At 40.4% G+C, this 16,781-nt stretch overlaps 2 protein-coding genes across 2 annotated transcripts; both read left to right on the top strand.

Annotated features, from left to right (window-relative positions):
• The first annotated feature begins 1,072 nt into the window (after nucleotides 1-1,072).
• LOC121690310 lies at nucleotides 1,073-15,417 on the top strand. The gene is made up of 8 exons (XM_042070799.1): nucleotides 1,073-1,336; nucleotides 1,548-1,571; nucleotides 5,661-5,720; nucleotides 6,207-6,602; nucleotides 7,570-7,608; nucleotides 7,902-7,931; nucleotides 12,615-12,710; nucleotides 14,691-15,417. The coding sequence occupies exons 1-8, from the start codon at nucleotides 1,105-1,107 to the stop codon at nucleotides 15,263-15,265; spliced, it is 1,452 nt and encodes a 483-aa protein (XP_041926733.1). The 5' UTR covers nucleotides 1,073-1,104; the 3' UTR covers nucleotides 15,266-15,417.
• Nucleotides 15,266-16,752, top strand: LOC121697483 (trichohyalin-like). Its single transcript, XM_042079022.1, has one exon. The coding sequence runs from the start codon at nucleotides 15,266-15,268 to the stop codon at nucleotides 16,142-16,144; it is 879 nt and encodes a 292-aa protein (XP_041934956.1). The 3' UTR covers nucleotides 16,145-16,752.
• Nucleotides 16,753-16,781: the final 29 nt, after the last annotated feature.

Here is a 16,781-nt window from a genome sequence, read left to right as displayed (position 1 = left end):
AGAACTCAGTGTGTATTAGTCTGAATAAGGGTTAGTCTCTACAGCAGAACTCAGTTGGTATTAGTCTGAATAAGGGTTAGTCAGCAGAACTCAGTGTGTATTAGTCTGAATAAGGGTTAGTCCCACAGCAGAACTCAGTATTAGTCTGAATAAGGGTTAGTCCCTACAGCAGAACTCAGTATTAGTCTGAATAAGGGTTAGTCCCTACAGCAGAACTCAGTGGGTATTAGTCTGAATAATCTGAATATGCATTGGGGACCAGTGGAATTGAACTACTTTGTTTAGATCCACCCCATAGGAGGCTGACTAGATGAGGAAGTCCAGTAGAGGAGTGTTCATAGTGAGATTATCTCCTGTTGGAGTGTTCATAGTGAGATTATCTCCACTTGGAGTAGAGAGGTGTTCAGAGAATAGTGTTTGGCAGCAGGCACCATACGGTTGTGTTTGCAGCAGTGAGGAGTCCGTGCAGGGATGTGACAACACTTTTACATACAGTCTATGGACAACACCCATTAGAGTTGAAACTGCACCAGACTATACGGTATGTACTGTAAGGAAAAACAGTAAAGAAAACTGAAATGTTTATTTAACAGATTTAAAAGAGGCTTTTACCAGAATTATGTAATGTAGGAAATACAGCCTTAGCATATAGCAGTTAAAACGCCCATGAATTATTTTGCTTTCATTTTACATGTTCTGCTTTTGATCTGTGAACTGTTGCTGTTGCTTAGAAATGGAGCAAGGCCTTGTCTGAATCACATAAATTAACCATAATGTTTGATGCATTTCTTTTATGGCATACATATGATTTGTTTGTTGTAGTATTGGTTAATCTGTGTGTGTGTGTGTGTGTGTGTGTGTGTGTGTGTGTATGTGTGTGTCTGTGTGTGTGTGTGTGTGTTTGTATGTATGTGTGGATAAGTGTATTGAGGTTTGTATTGGAATGCATTTATGTGTGTCTAAAGGCAGGGAAAGGGTTAAATACAGTAATGCTGCTTTGTGTTTCCCTCAGAGATGGAACTGGCCACAGTTGATAAGGAGTTTTCCACTGGAGATGACATCACACTGCGCTGTCACTTCTCTCCTGAAACCAGTGCTGTCTCCATGGAGATCAGGTGGTTTAGGGGGACAGACTGTATCTACCTGTATAAGAATGGCCAAGTTACAGTGAGTGAGGACTATGAGGGCAGAGTGAGTCTGAACACTCAGAGACTGCAGAGAGGAGACGTGTCTCTCAGACTGAGGGAGAGCAGAGAGTCCGATACTGGACGATATCAGTGTCAGGTCATCAGTGGAGAACACGTGGTGGGGACACGAATAGGACTGCGCTATGATGGTGAGTGTTTTTCATTTATCTCTGAGCTATGAGATTAGTGCTGTCATCCATGTGAATGAGATGGCCTCTTTCAATGCTGCCCCCCTTCATACACTGTTCATCAAAATTGTTTTTGCAGAATTGTATGTGTACATTTGATGCAACAATAAAGCTTATTGAAATGTTGCCTGTTTAATGATTTCTCTCGGCTTTCTCTTTTTGTCTCTTTAAGGAGGAAGAGGGGTAATCTACAGAAGTAAGTAAAGACATAACATTACGGTTATGGTTATGGATGTGGTTCTCTTTTCCAAAGTGGCACACAAAATACTAATAAACATTATCATCACAAATTAACTGTTCAGAATAGTCAGACAACATAAACAATACTAATAATAATATAGGATTGAAACAAACTAAATAATTTTGACAGAATATCAGCAGTGGCAAATTGCCACAATAGCCATTAAGACATACAATATGTAACTTTGAAAGGAAATGTGATATCATTACTACTTATCCCTGTCCCTCTGTCAGTTTCCTTACAGTTTCCTTACTTTTGCCCACTTAAATTTGAGGTGTTAAATAGCATACTCTCAAAGAGGTCTTCATTAACAAATCAAAGGCCTTTTTATGTTCCTACAAGTGCAGGGACTCTAATACAGGACATTTGGGCACTATATTCCATTTTATTGACTTCATTTTTTTTTTTATGAAAAAGGCATGTGATAGAAAACTCAGTTTAAAACATTGTACTACTTTGAAATGTATCTTGCCTTCGTAGTAGCTATTATAGTTAAGACAAGGGAAGTGTATTAATATAGCACATTTTATACACAGGAGTATTTCAATGTGCTTTCCATTAGCAAAAACAATATAATGCTAGACAATAACAGTATAAAAGGGCAATCGTTAAAAAAAGTAGCATGTTTATACCTAAAATTATTAGCAGACCCTTTTGTCCAAAAGAACATACTTTATTTTTTAACCAAACAAAGCACACCAGAGATAGCTCACCTCTCCCTTCAGTATTCCCAGAGAATCTCCACACAGACTGCCCCCAATTTGATTCTTTCCAGTTTTCGGAGCCTGGGCTGCCTACAGAAACCAGTTTGTTTACAGAGTACTCACGGAATGGGCAGCTAGCAGATCATGAGGATATGATTGTGTAATGTGAAAAAGAAAATGTTATGGGTTTGAAATCTTGTACAATTGGAGACTGCACCTTTAACAGGAGTTGCATTTGATCTGCAATCATCTGAGAACAGTTTAGTCGTAACTCTAGAAGGGCCTTTTTGATGCCATCCAATAACTGGTTCCAGGATTGAACTACAATGTACAGTATAGCAGCTGTATATACTTCAATGTATTTTATTTGGTCGCAAAAGCTCATCATTCTTCAATGCAACAGGTATAACTTATAGTAAAAATTAACATATTTCAGGTAATAAAAAAATATTTCATGCATTCTGAGATGTGGCTTTTGGCTTGTAATGCATGCAACCATAACGAAAGAAGAACAAGAAGAAGATAAAAGAAGAAATGAAAATGACAAAAGTTCAATTAGAAAAGACGACACAATCGAGCAAAGCAGGAGCCTGAGATGAGGACAAGATGAGGACAAGCTGTCAGAGTAGCTATGTACATTTTGCAACCTGTTATTGTTAGGCTAGTGATGTGCAATAAAATTAGAGATATAAACAATGACAAACCAAGTTCAAAATTACACTGAGCTTTCTTATGTAGGAAGTTTCTCTTCCCATAAGAAAAAAAGACTTGAATAAGCAAAACCACATAGGTCTAGACAGGTTCTCTTACACAAGTCAATCACAAGGTATATGTGGTCAAAACATGGAAGTCAAAACATGGAAGTGAACAAATATTTTTAACATAATCAAAACAGTGGCATATTTTATGACAGATCATCTACAAAGTAAATGTGTTTAGATTAGATTAGATTAGATTCAACTTTATTGTCATACTGTATATGAAGACAACAAAATGCAGTTTGTGTCTTTGTGTCTGTGATTTAGAGTAATATAAGTTATATATGTGCAGTGTATTAGCAGTTACCTTATAAGAGCATGCAGAATAATAATAATATGGCTATGTAATATGAATAATTTATGCACAACATGTACACATACAGTATGTGCAATGAATAATATGCAGTGTATTACAGAATATATGAGAAAAACATAAAAAATACATAAAAATAATAAATATGGACAGTATGTACAGCTACAGTATGGTCATTCCACAATAGGGTCATTCCACGTCAATTCAACCAGGGCCCACGCACTTAGGTCTCAAAAAATTCTGAAAAAATTACCAGGTGTACCTATGTTACCCTGGAGACACACTGTAAAATTACTTTTATGTAATATCAATATTTTCCAAGATACAGCCACTTTTACGGGGGGAGGGGTGTGTCAATTTTGTTCGGCCTCTTTTTTGGTCAAATTTCACAAGCTCATAGCGCAAGAACTAAACCATGTAGGAGGCTCAAATTTTGCATGCTGGTACATAAATAGGAATAGTATGTAGCAAAATCATCACATTTGGTCTGGATGATCCTGTGTGCTCATAGCTGTCCCTCAAAGTTGATCAAAATTGTATTGGTGTTTTTGGCTGGGCTCTGTTTAGGCCTTCAGAAGACATATTTGTACTCAACATAGGCTCTTGATTTATTTTCCTTACTGAGATAAGTAGAAACACTCTCACAAAAAGCAATGAACAGAAAATAAATTCCTTCAGGGTCTGAACAGCAGACCTCACTAGTTTGAAAAATCATTTTGGTTCTCATTTTCACACCTTGTGGGAATATACAAATATTTTTTTTTATATTTGTTTCTTTATTCTCCATGATCCCTTCTTTTTAAAGACACCAATTTGACTTGTCTTATGCAAATCTTTCTTTTTTATTTTCCACCCTGAACATGGGCAAAATGCACCAATGAGATCAATATGTTTTATATACTGTGGAGTCACCACAGTGCCACCTGTGGTTGTATAGAGTAACCTGTGGTAACTCTATACAAGACCTATTGATCTCAATGGTGCATTTTGCCCATTTTGGACCCGGGGAACATAGGGATGACCCCAACTAATGAATGCTTCTGAATACTGTGGAACGACATATTCAGAAATGTTTATGTCAAGACTGCATCTTGAAGCAGAGACTTTCTAATGAGGAGACACAGCACTCAAAAAATCCTCCGTAGAAATGCATGGGGTTAGTTGTCTACAAACATCCCACCCCTTCCTCGCCAAAACGTTGACACGTGTATACATTGAGCCAATCATGTGCTGTGTTGTGCAGACATCGTGCCAATCATGTGTTGTGAACTCGCCGCTGGAGCACGGTTGGTGTCGCAAAGCCTTGCACGTGCGCATTTCTGCCGAATAGGATGCCCAATGAGTACCCAAAAAGCATTGCATTACGGCCGCTGAGTGGAGGGACTTGCCTAAAAGGACTTTGCTTGAAGTCTTTAATCTCAAAATTATCTTGATATTAATATTATGCTGCAATACTAAGTAGGCCTACATACCTACTCTCCACCTGGGCAGATTACTGTAGGTCCTAAATAGGTGAAACCTGAGTTACCCATGTGGGTCCTACATGGCACCTTTAAAGCTCCCATCATCACCCCATCTGGGCTAACCCAAGTAGGGCCACCATGGAACCTGAGGGCAAAATTAGCCAGACCAGCTAGGTAGCCCAGATGGGGCCCATTTGTCAGCCCACAACCAACCCACACGGGCCCCAGATGGGTGTGTTATCTGGCTGATGTGGTGCCCGAGAACCCTTAAGACACATCTGGGCTCTATTTTAATGATCTGAAATGTGCAAAACGCAAGTAGCTTTGTGGGCCGATTTACCTATCAAAGGTTTGCGCCGGAACACGCCTCCTCTTTTCGCTGAATCGGCCCCAGGAGCGCAAGTCCATTTCTTAATTTAACGACCTGCGTCTGTGGAGGGAAAATTGCGCTGTGCGTTCAATTCAAAATAGGAATGATACAAGTGCCAGTGCATAAAGTCAATTGTGCCACATGCAAGATAGAGCCCTCTTGTTTTGTTGTTGAAGATGACTAATGAAACAAAAGCAGTTTGTTGCATTTTGTTGTTACCATTGCTAAGCAACCACAGACTCAACTTTATGTTTTGTGATTTTGCTATTTTAAATAACTAACAAAATAAAGATACATTAAGTGAGTGAAGGTTATGAAAATAAAATACATTCTTGCAAGAAATGTTATCAAAACATATTTTAATACCAAAAATGTGTGTGTATGTGTGTGTGTGTGTGCCTCTCTGTCTGTGTGTCTCTGTGTGTGATTGTTGCAGTGCATTGCACCTCAATTGATTTGGTCAGGTTGAAAATGGAAGAATCTGTGAGAACTCTTGGTAAGTACAGAGGATTGTGCAGATCTATAGTAGGCTACTTTTTATACTGAAAAGCATGAAGGCAAATATGTAGGGCAATTCCACAGAAAATTTACTTTTTGTCACATTCATAACGCCAGTGAATGTGAATGATAACATTCATTTTTTTGTGCATTTTTTCTCATGTACATTCTTCAGCCAAAAATAGCAAATGCTCACATTTCATGTAATCATTCACATCATACCATACCATCACATTTTATTGGCGTTAACGATGTTACAAAAAACGTAATTTTCCATGGAATTGCCCTGTAGACCTACTTACATCCCAATTCATGCACAGCTTGAAAGCAAGGCCAGTCAATCTGTAAGTATATGCGGGTTTATTACTGACCACTAGGGGGCACAAGTTAATTGAAAGTGATGAATTGGCTTCCATAACATGTTTCAAAAACTCAAAGGTCAGAGTGCTGAAAATGGCTATACTGACACATCTTTGTTTTGAAGTCAATCAGACAGCGAAGGAAATGGGAAGACGATTGAGCAGCAAAAAAATGGAGGGCAATGAACAACCAGAGGGGAGGGACAAAAAAAGAGCGGACTCTGGGAGTAAGAACAGGAAGAACACAATCAAACAACAATCAAAAGAACACATGACTAAACAAGAGAGGGAGAAAGAAACTGAGGACATGGAGAGGGAACTACAGGACCTTAGAACCCAACTGCAGGAACAGGAGAGGGAGCTGGAGGAGAGAAACAAACAATTGGAGGAGAGAGATAAACAGCTGGAGGAGAGAGATAAACAGCTGGAGGACAGAGATAAACAGCTGGAGGACAGAGATAAACAGCTGGAGGAAATAATCAAACAACTGGAGGAGAGAGATGAAATGCTGGATGTGACATGTGAGTATGAGACCAAATGATCATATTATTCCATAATTTACAGACTTTGCATCAGGTAGGCAACATATTAAAGCATGCTGGGTAGATTCTTTGCCTAACATGTACTCCCTGCTCATGTAAACCCTAATGATCCAGCAGTACTGTTGGCCTTGGTAGATTAGCTGGATAGCTTGCAGTTTGTGCTGGGCAATATATATACTTATACAACAATTGGGGTCTATTTATTTGTGTCTGATTGGCCGATATGAGTTGGAATATCCCTGGACATTTCAACTCAGACTTTGCACAGCTAATAATAAATCTCTCCGCAATACAATGCGAAGATTCTATAACGCTTTGACACAATGTAGCAATAACCGTTAAATTCAAATTAAATTAAAGTTCAATATAGGTTTTGACCTATGTATTATATATTCAGGGTTTTGATATATGTATTCAGACTTTGATTTAAATTCTCAGATTTTGATATATATTCTCAGGTTTTGACTTATATATTCAGGGTTTTGATATATATATTCAGATTTTGATATATGTATTCAGACTTTGATGTGATTTTGATATATATTCTCAGGTTTTGACCTACAGTATATATTCAGGGTTTTGATTTATATATTCAGATTTTGATATATATTCTCAGGTTTTGATATATATATATATATTCAGATTTTGACATATATTCACAGGTTTTGATATATATATATATATATATATATATATATTCAGGTTTTTGATCTAAATATTCCGATTCTGAATATTAATTTCCTAAACGGCATGCCATAATATATACTTTAGTGCAAACTGGGTACCCATTTATAGTGCTTATTGTGTTAAAAACAAATTAGGGACCTGTATCATCTCTAGTTCATTATATCACACGTAGTACAGTTCAGAGTGTTAAATACTCCTCAAAATGTACTACAGAAGCTGGTTGTGACCTTATCCAGTTTATCTTTGTGTTTTGATCCAGGTCTCAGGAGAGCACGGAGCAAAGACCAATTTATAGAATGTAAGTCCAGACTTATAATGATGACTTCTTTTGGGGATTTTTTGTGAATGAAAAACTATTAAAATTAACATTCAGGTTAGTTTGAAAATATACAACAGTATGCCCATTTGCAAGTTTTTTCAATGAACATTCATTGTTTCAGTGATTGTGTTCCATACATGTAACATGTCTGTTAAAATACTTACCACGGTATTACAGTACCCAGTATAATTAATTTGAAATGACAGGGTAGCCTCCACTCCTGCTTTTTGCCCTTTCTCTGTCTTGTTCTCATATCTGGTGAATGGTGGCAGTCAGAGGAAACCACCTACTGCCCCCTGCTGGTGAGTATGTGACATCAAGTCATAAATTATACACCATATTATTAGTTTGCTTGCTGAAAGCAGCACACTATTGTTCTTCTTAAGTTTTCCTTTTATTATTATTCCCGGGACGCTAATTTTTGGCCAGCTCCTGCCCCTAGACCTTCTAATAGCCTTAACCCTTTCCATTCAAACATCACGCTGTGGCGCAGGTATATTGATGATGTTTTTTTTATATGGACAGACACAATTGATGAATTAAAAAAAAAAAATGGTTCATGCTAACTCTATCACAGACTATCTTTCTTTTACTCTGGAGCATGACTCACTCTAGTGACTTTTTAGACCTGACAATTTTGAAAGATGTGAACAATACACTGCAAACGACAATCTATTGTAAACCGCTGAACAGAAATACAAGCAGACAGCAACCAACATACGCATTTAATTCACAATATCCCTACGGGCCAATTTCTCAGTGAGTGAGAAGAAATTGCATGTCCCCCCAAAACTTTATGTCCAAAGCATCTTAACTGGCGCAGCGCTTTTCGCAACTGGGATAAGCGCAAGAAAACATTGAAAGTGCGTTGAGTGTTGACCATTCTTCCCTTCTAAATAGAAAAAAAAAGTAAATCAAATCCAAGAATTTGCTTCTCCACTCGATATCCGCCAACAGTGGGGAGAATTAAACACATCGTCAAAAGACATTGTCATATTCTCTGGAGTGATCCGGCCTTGAAAGATATCAGTGCGGAGCCACCTCGATTCATGTTTTAAACGTGCCCGCAACATTCGAGACCGTTTGGTCCATTCTGACATAAAAATATTGCCCCCTACCACCTGGCTTTCTAATCCACCATTAGGGTTCTATAAATGCAGCAACTGTGCCCAGTGTTCCAATTCTACCAACTCCAAAGATTTCTCGCATCCCCAGACAGAATTCTATTGATTCCTTTATTAATTGCATGTTGCACACATGTTGTTTATTTATTAAAATGCCCATATGGGCTGGTATACATTGGACAGACAAAACATCAATTAAAAATGAGAATTTCAGAACACAAAACAGCAATACGCACTAAAAATACTACATACGACATTATATGCAGGCCAATCATGGATCTCCAGCTTCATTCAAATTTTGGGGGATAGAAAGAATCACCACACCCTCCAGAGACGGAGACATTCTTGAAAAACTCTTATGTAGGGAGGCGTTTTGGATATGTACTCTTAGTAACACACTGGGACCTGATGGCCTCAATGAGGAATTGAACCTTGTTTCTTCCAGATAGTTAATAGTTAATCACAGTAGCGCGGAGGAACAATTGCTTTCTACGGCTTTGTAAATAGGTTTTAAGAGAAAACTCCTAGCTAAAATGTTTTAGTGCGATTTAGGAGTACTACTAGCGGTAAGATAAAATGCTTTGTGAATCCGGCCCCAGGTCCATATAGATTATTTGTCAAATAAACCAGTAAAACCAGCATTAGGGGATGGAATGTATAACATTCACACCCAATTTCTGTCATAGCTTTTTAATCAGCTTTTTTTTTTTATCAGAAATCAGTGAAACAGTATCCTGACAAAAAAATAAGCAGCATTTTAATGCCTCAATCAAATGATAGCAAGGGCAAGGGCGTAGGTTTGGTCTGAGCTTTGGTGGGGACACCCACTAACACTCCCCCCCCCCCCCCCCCCCAAAAAAAAAGAAAAAGCCACAATAGCCACTATAGATATATAAAATGATTAAAATTATGTGCTACTGTCCAACTATCCATGATTAAAGTGTGCTACTGTCCAACTTGATCTAACTATACTGTGTAGCCTACATGATCTGGTTTTAATATGCTATATTTAACATTTAATATTTATGTTCTATTTGGTCTGTTATGAAATCATGCATTGACCCATTTAAGCACAGCTCAGTTTTAAGAAACTTAAATACATGCATGCTTAGCATTTTGTGAAAAGAAATCATTAAGGCTACATTGACAAACACTTAACCGTGAGCTGCCTGTATATTCTCTGATTATAATATTTACAGATATCTAGGCGATGTAAGCAGAGCTAGTGAGCAGTAACCTGACTCTCGCCAGATGAATTTCGTTCCGCCTAGCTCCACTCACATCCATCTGGGATCGCTTCCATTGGGAGTGATTTCGGCACCAGATTTTATGGTAGAGCCAATCAGGACGCAGGGCGGGAGTTTCATAGACGTAGCGTAGAAGCGACTGTGAGACTGTTTTGCCTTCAGCCTTCTGAAACACCTCTCCAATGGAGCGATCCCAGATGGATAAGTGGAGCTAGGCGGAACGAAATTCATCTGGCAAGAGTCAGGTTAAGTGAGCGGAGCTGAGTGGTGTGAATATCCCGCTCCCCGCTCAGGTGGCTGTTCACTCAGCCGCTCCTCCGTTCAAATTCACGTCAGGCCGCTCCGCTCAATTTCGCTCCCCGCTCCACTTCAAAATCCTCCCGCTCCAGTGAAATCGCTCCACACTCGCTCCAATTTAAAAGAGGGAGAAATAATCTACAAGCCGAATTGTCACCTTAGAAAACGTAAATCCCAAAGAACTAAGAGAAACGGCAATGTCACTCATAGAACATGTATCCTAATGCAACACCGACAGTGCAACAACGAACAAGCTTGGCAATGTACACATAAGCCTCAAACTAAAGGGATCAGTGGGATTAATTGCCTAAATAATACAGGTTTAGCATCCAAGTTTTACTTCAGCCTTACTTAAAGCACAGGCCATTCAAATTCTTCACGTTTTTCTTTGCTCTCCGCAGCACACTCATGTTTAAGATGTGTCTTCTTAAATTCCAAAATAAATCTCACTGGAACAGTGTCATGACATAGGCTAGTTGTTCTTGCTCTACATTGTACATAGTACACTTGTAAGCCCTATGACTTTCAGTTTCCTTTCTAAAATATTTAGCGACTTCATCCCCAACCAACTCACTGTAACGTCGGCAAACTTGACTATGTGCTACGGACTCTGGGACAATGCATTCTGGGATACGGGGGAGAACTCTGGGGGTTGTTTGTGTGTGTTAATGCCTTTATTTACTGTTTTAATGTCCGTGTTTTAGTGTAGCGTGTTACCCTTTTAGGTCTTCCTCATGTGTGATCCTTTTTGTGTTGGTGGCTGCGTCCACCCCTGTATTTGTAGTGTGTGTGTGCGTTTGACCTGCCTAGAGTGTGCGCTTTTCGTGGCCTGCGGCCCTGCTACTGTTTCTGAATACTTGGCACTGACCGCGGCCTCTGCACCTATCTGCAGCAACGAATCCGTTACATCACTATGGCAAGTGCCTTCATTTTGAAATGTAACGCTCTTAGTTTCATTATGAAGACGTGAGTTCTGGGTGGATTTGGGCCTCAGACTCGTGGTGTGAGCAGCGCCGGAGCGAAATTGGAGCGGAACAGAGCTCTGAATGAAAAAGCGCTCCGCACTCCAACAAAATTCCATCCGCTCCACTCCTCGCTCGCGCTCCGCTCACTAGCTCTGGATGTAAGCACAGCTCAGTTTTAAGAAATGCCGAAAGACCATGTTGAATTTTGCTACAATTTATTTCAAAACCGGATTACTCTGGAACAGCTAATTATACACGGGAATGCATTACACCTTTGTGTTCGGTAAGGTCTGCTGTTTATTCTGATATATGGTTTGTCATTTGTTGCGTGAAGAGTGTAGGCCTACGATATTCAACCGAAACGAATGGATGTGGAGATGGGCGCAGAGAATAATTATTAAATCTCTTGAAGTTATTTTTCTCGCGAACTGTTTATCACAGCAAATAGTGGCTAGCTAGCACCGTTTAAAAGCTGAGAAAAGGCTCTTTCATTTGACACGTGTGATGAGTAACCTACTTCTCGAGGAGTTCAACAGAGAAGAATGGGTGGATTTGGACGCACTTCATATGCCTTGTAGTGATGTGAAGCTGAAGCGCTGCGCCATGCTGCGCAGGAGACTGCGGCTCACTGGTAGTTATTATAGGTAACTTCAAATCAGCGCGATTTACCCTTATAGGCTACTGCACATTACAAGATCTGTACGACATGATCTGCAGCACTGAAGTGAGAAATGATTTAACTCTTTGTGAAGCGCATGTGAGCACTTTTTTCCCCCATTTCAACCTGAATATTGGTGGGGACAGTCGTAATTTGACATTGGTGTGGACACGTCCTCACGCAAATCTATGCCCCTGAATGATAGGCTAACTAACATTAACATCAAACTACTGTCATATTTCATATTTGTAAACCACAGTGAAACGTTAACTGCTGTCATTGGTCAATTCCTCTTTAGATTATCTGAGGCGCAAGCCGCGCAACATTATTTATTTTTGCAGCCAATCACTGCTTTCATTTTATTTTATTGATTGTATCTTAGCAATGGAAGCTAGATTTTAAAGCAGTTTGCAGGCAGGCCGCAGGTAAAATCCAACAGGCTGCATTCGCCCCGCAGGCCACTAGGTGAATAGCCCTCTCCCAGAGCTTTTGAGATATTGCCACTGTGCCAACACTGAAAGGCACTGTCAGAATCTTTGGATCAAGCCAAGTTCAATGCTGTATATTCCGCTGTCTGCTCACGTTAGTGAACCGCTCCTGAGCAAGCACACTTTGCAGTTCCTTGGAAACTATTCTAGTTCACATCAGCTATTCATCCTACAGTGACTCACTCTGTGCTGTGTATTTACTGCAGTAACTGGATGGCGCTCCGAACCCGTCTCTCTTTGTGCTGGGATCCATGATCAAGATCATATCTGGAAAAGGTGGAGCATGGCTGAACATCTCATCTGTACGTATTTTTTTGTTGAAATTTTTAAACTTACTTAGATTAGTGGTACTGCTGGCATCCTAAACCAGACGCCACCTCATTGGACCTGCAGTCAGTTCTCAACCCTAGGGTGACCACCCGTCCCACGTAGCGTGTGCGCGCACAGCGTTTGAAGCCCAATTCATGCTTCCCGCAAATTGAGACTGTGTCACGCATAATCAATGCTTGCTCAAAAAAAAGTTGGTCGCAGTGTTTGAATGATGTTTGTATTCACTGGAAATCATATGGACCTAGCAGTAGCCTACAAATAGGCTACTAAACAGGCTACTTATCATTACCACACGAAGCGTACATTTCATTGCTGTGGACTAATCTGTTATTAGAGATTTCATTAGCCATATTTGAAAGAGTGTTAACGTTATCGTTACCTTCACTAACGTTAACGTTATCCACTGCTGTAGCCTACGTTAGGCCAAGTGGTGGCTGAAATATTCCCAAAGCACATATATAACAAAATAAAGTCTGTTATTTACAAATACAGTGTTATTTTATTCCATACAACAAAGTAATTGCGGAGGAGGTCAAACCTAAATGTGGCTTTATCATACAACATTGCAGCGAACGTTAAAGACGATTTATACAGACAGTATCTTCACGAAGTTTAGCGTTTGCAGCCATCTTGAATTTAGTCACGATAAGTCGAGCAACGAGTAAGAATGAACAGGTATGATAAGGGATCAGATTCCAAAAATAATTCAGCGGAAATGCATGGATTCCAGTTTCTTCCAGTAGCAGCAACTGGAATCCATGCATTTCCACTGAATTATTTTTGGAATCTGATCCCTTATCATACCTGTTCATTCTTACTCGTTGCTCGACTTATCGTGACTAAATTCAAGATGGCTGCAAACGCTAAACTTCGTGAAGATACTGTCTGTATAAATCATCTTGTAAGTAAACTACCAGTGCTTTTTCTAAGTTCTCAATGTCTCGTTTTAAATGTCAGGGCCCTCGGAAGTCTACCAATGAAGTGTGGGGATACATTGAGCCTCGTAAATGGGTGTAAAACAGTGATTTATTTGCATGGCTAGCCCGATGCCGAAGCACCACTATTGAAAAAGCTGTTGGTAGCATCGGCTAACTAGCGCCAGATTTTGGAGTGCAGGGGACAAGCCGAGATGGGCTATGAGACATACGTTCACACTCGGTATCATGTTTCAATACACTTTAGGTCAATATCACACCGGAATTCTCCTTTAACGTTACCCAGAAAACTGAACAGTTTTTTTCCCCTGCGCATGCCTTTACTAACATGCAAGTTCACCATCCTTCCTCCCCCTTCTCGTTCGTGAACCTCTGGAGTCGTGAGTTAAGACTTTTTTTTTTAACTGTTCCTGTGGTGTTGAGCAACTACGACTCCTGTTAATCCTACAATTTTACATTATAATTTATTTAAAGTGAATAAATTGTAATGAAAAATAAATATAAATTAAATAGCTAAAGTAAATCATTGAATGTTCAAATTATTATGAATCTTTATTTAGAAAAAAATACACATTGGTTGGCCTATTCATGAGCATAGCCTACATCAGCAATCACACATGTTTAGGGGAATAGGGCATTATTAATATAGGCCTACCATGTAAGGTGGTATGTGCTATAAATGGGTAAACCACTAGTGAGTTTGCCTGTGAGGTGGGGGCACCGCCGCGCCAGGCAGTGTCCCACATTGTCCTCCAGAAACATACCCCTTGTCCCCCCTTGGGCATATTAGCAGGTCACCCTACTCATCCCCCACACGCCATCTCAAACACACTGACCTCTTGGTGCTCTCAGCTGTCTAATTATAGGCTAAAAAGGCAAAAAAATATCAGTTTATGTGTGTGTGTGTGTGTGTGTTTGTGGTTTGTTTTCATATGAATTAGGTAATCATAGAACAAATAACTCAAAATAACTAACAATTATCTGAAAATATGACTTAAGATTTGTCTGTGGTTTCAGTTAGACGAGAAAGTCCAGTCCCTCCAGTGTCTCCTGCTGTGTCTGAGCTGAGGCTGGTGCTGCTGGGGGGGAGCACAGCTGGGAAGAGGGCAGCAGGAAACACCATCCTGGGCACAAACACACTCACACACACATCCACAGAGACCCAGCACAGTGAGAGCAGACAGGGGGAGGTGGCTGGGAGACGGGTGACCATGGTGGACACTCCAGACTGGTTCTGCAGTGGACTCTCTGAGAAGGACATGAGGCAAGACGTGGGGCTTTGTGTCCGTCTGTCTGCCCCAGGACCTCACGCCTTCCTCCTGCTGATTCCAGTGGAGCCGTCTGAAGGGGAGGAGAGGAGGATGCTGGAGAAAATGGAGGATATTTTTGGGGAGGGCTGTTGGGGACACACACTGATCCTCTTCACCCATGCTGAGGGGCTGAGAGAGAGGAGTGTGGAGGAGTTGCTCCAGACAGGGAGCCAGGAGCTCCAGCAGCTGGTAGAGAAATGTGGCAACAGGTGTCACCTTCTCAACGTTAAGGACAGGCCTGATGACACTAAGATCACACAGCTGCTAGAGAAGATAGAATAGATGGTGTCAAGAAACAGAGAGCAATTCTATAGCAGTGAGACCTACCAAGAGGCAGAGAGACAACTCAGAGAGTTAAGGATGCAGAGCAAACAAGAGGTGGAGGAGAGGAAACTGAGGGAGGAAAGAAAGAAGAGAGAGGAACTTGACAAACGCATACAGGAGTCTCTGAGGAAGATGGAGGGAGAGATTCAGCAGCATGAAGTAGAAATTAAAACGATTAATCTAAGGGCAACAGAACTGGAGAGAAAAATGATAGAGGAGAGGGATGAGGAGAAGAAAGGAGAGGTGGAGAGGAAATTAAAGCATGAGATTTCCCTGAGAGAGGAGATGGAGAGAAAACTAAATAGTTTGGCAGAAAAGAGGAGAGAGATGGAAGAGAGACACAGAGAGGAAATGGAGGAGATGAGAGAGAGCTATGAGAGAGAGGCCAGGGCTGAAGCAGAGAGAAACCTCATGAAGATCATCCTAACTGCCTGGCAAAGACATAATAGCATCACTCAGCTGAAGATGGAAGCAGAGTTCAACAGACAAAACGAGCAGAAGAATGATGTGATTGTGCTTTGGGAGCTCAGAGAGAGGGTTGCAATGTTGGAGAAACTGTCACATGCAAAAGATGAGCAGAAAGGAATGAATGAGGTTGACATACTTTTGCAAGAGCAAAAGAGAGAGATAGAGAGAATGAAACAGATGTTGGAGGAGAAGGACAGAGAAATGGAGAGAATGACTCTCAAACCTAGAAGAGAGGGAAGTCTGACAGAGAAGGAGCGACTGAAACAGATTACTGTAAAGCTGAACAGAGAGATGGAGAAGCTGAGGCAGGATGTCAGCAATCTGAGCCACACCCAGTCTCTGCTGAGAGAAGAGTGTGAGAGGGACTGAGGATGAGGAGGTGAGTACAGGATGAAGATGTTAATCCTCAGAGTCAGAGCATCAACATGACAATGGACTTACTGAGAAGAAATCAAGCCACAAGTCATAAATTCATATCACCTGGTGATATACTGCATGTCTATAAAAAATGAGATATGAGTGAATTTGGAAGCACTTTGTTCTCTTGCCATTTTTGACTGTTGACTGTTGGTTGTCAATTGCTAAAGTTCACTGCTCTGCAACCCGGAGGTCAACAACGATCAGTCAATAGTGCGCCAGATCTCACAGATCAACGATCAGTCAATAGTGCGCCAGATCTCACAGATCAATGATCAGTCAATAGTGTGCCAGATCTGTGAGAAGTCGCAGCCCGTTACTGTGCCACATCACTTTTCCCACTGCTTTTGCCATCTGCCTGATACGCTTACTGCTGGACCGTAGAGAGCCAGTTGAATGAAAATTGTGTCATCTTTAACTTTTCTTTTTCTTCATTTATGATTATCGTTTTTTATACCTCACAGTATGACTTATGCTGACACTGTAATGTTCAAGTTATAATTGCACCTTTTTGTATTACACCCTGAAGTAAACTAACAAAACAACATTCTTATCTTCAAGCTGCTTATATTCTCTTCATTTCGTGATC

Source organism: Alosa sapidissima, chromosome 2 (genome assembly GCF_018492685.1).
Source record: "Alosa sapidissima isolate fAloSap1 chromosome 2, fAloSap1.pri, whole genome shotgun sequence".
NCBI classification, from domain to species: domain Eukaryota; kingdom Metazoa; phylum Chordata; class Actinopteri; order Clupeiformes; family Clupeidae; genus Alosa; species Alosa sapidissima.
Note: the sequence above shows the minus strand (reverse complement) of the source record. Positions and strands in the feature narration are given on the sequence as shown.

Excerpts from the sequence above, each read along its gene's own strand:
- LOC121690310 (XM_042070799.1), top strand. The coding sequence starts at position 1,105 with ATGGAGATCAGGTGGTTTAGGGGGACAGACTGTATCTACCTGTATAAG. Across the intron at positions 7,932-12,614 it reads CCACCTACTGCCCCCTGCTG|TAACTGGATGGCGCTCCGAA; the intron begins GTGAGTATGTGA and ends TATTTACTGCAG. Across the intron at positions 12,711-14,690 it reads CATGGCTGAACATCTCATCT|TTAGACGAGAAAGTCCAGTC; the intron begins GTACGTATTTTT and ends CTGTGGTTTCAG.
- LOC121697483 (XM_042079022.1), top strand. The coding sequence starts at position 15,266 with ATGGTGTCAAGAAACAGAGAGCAATTCTATAGCAGTGAGACCTACCAA.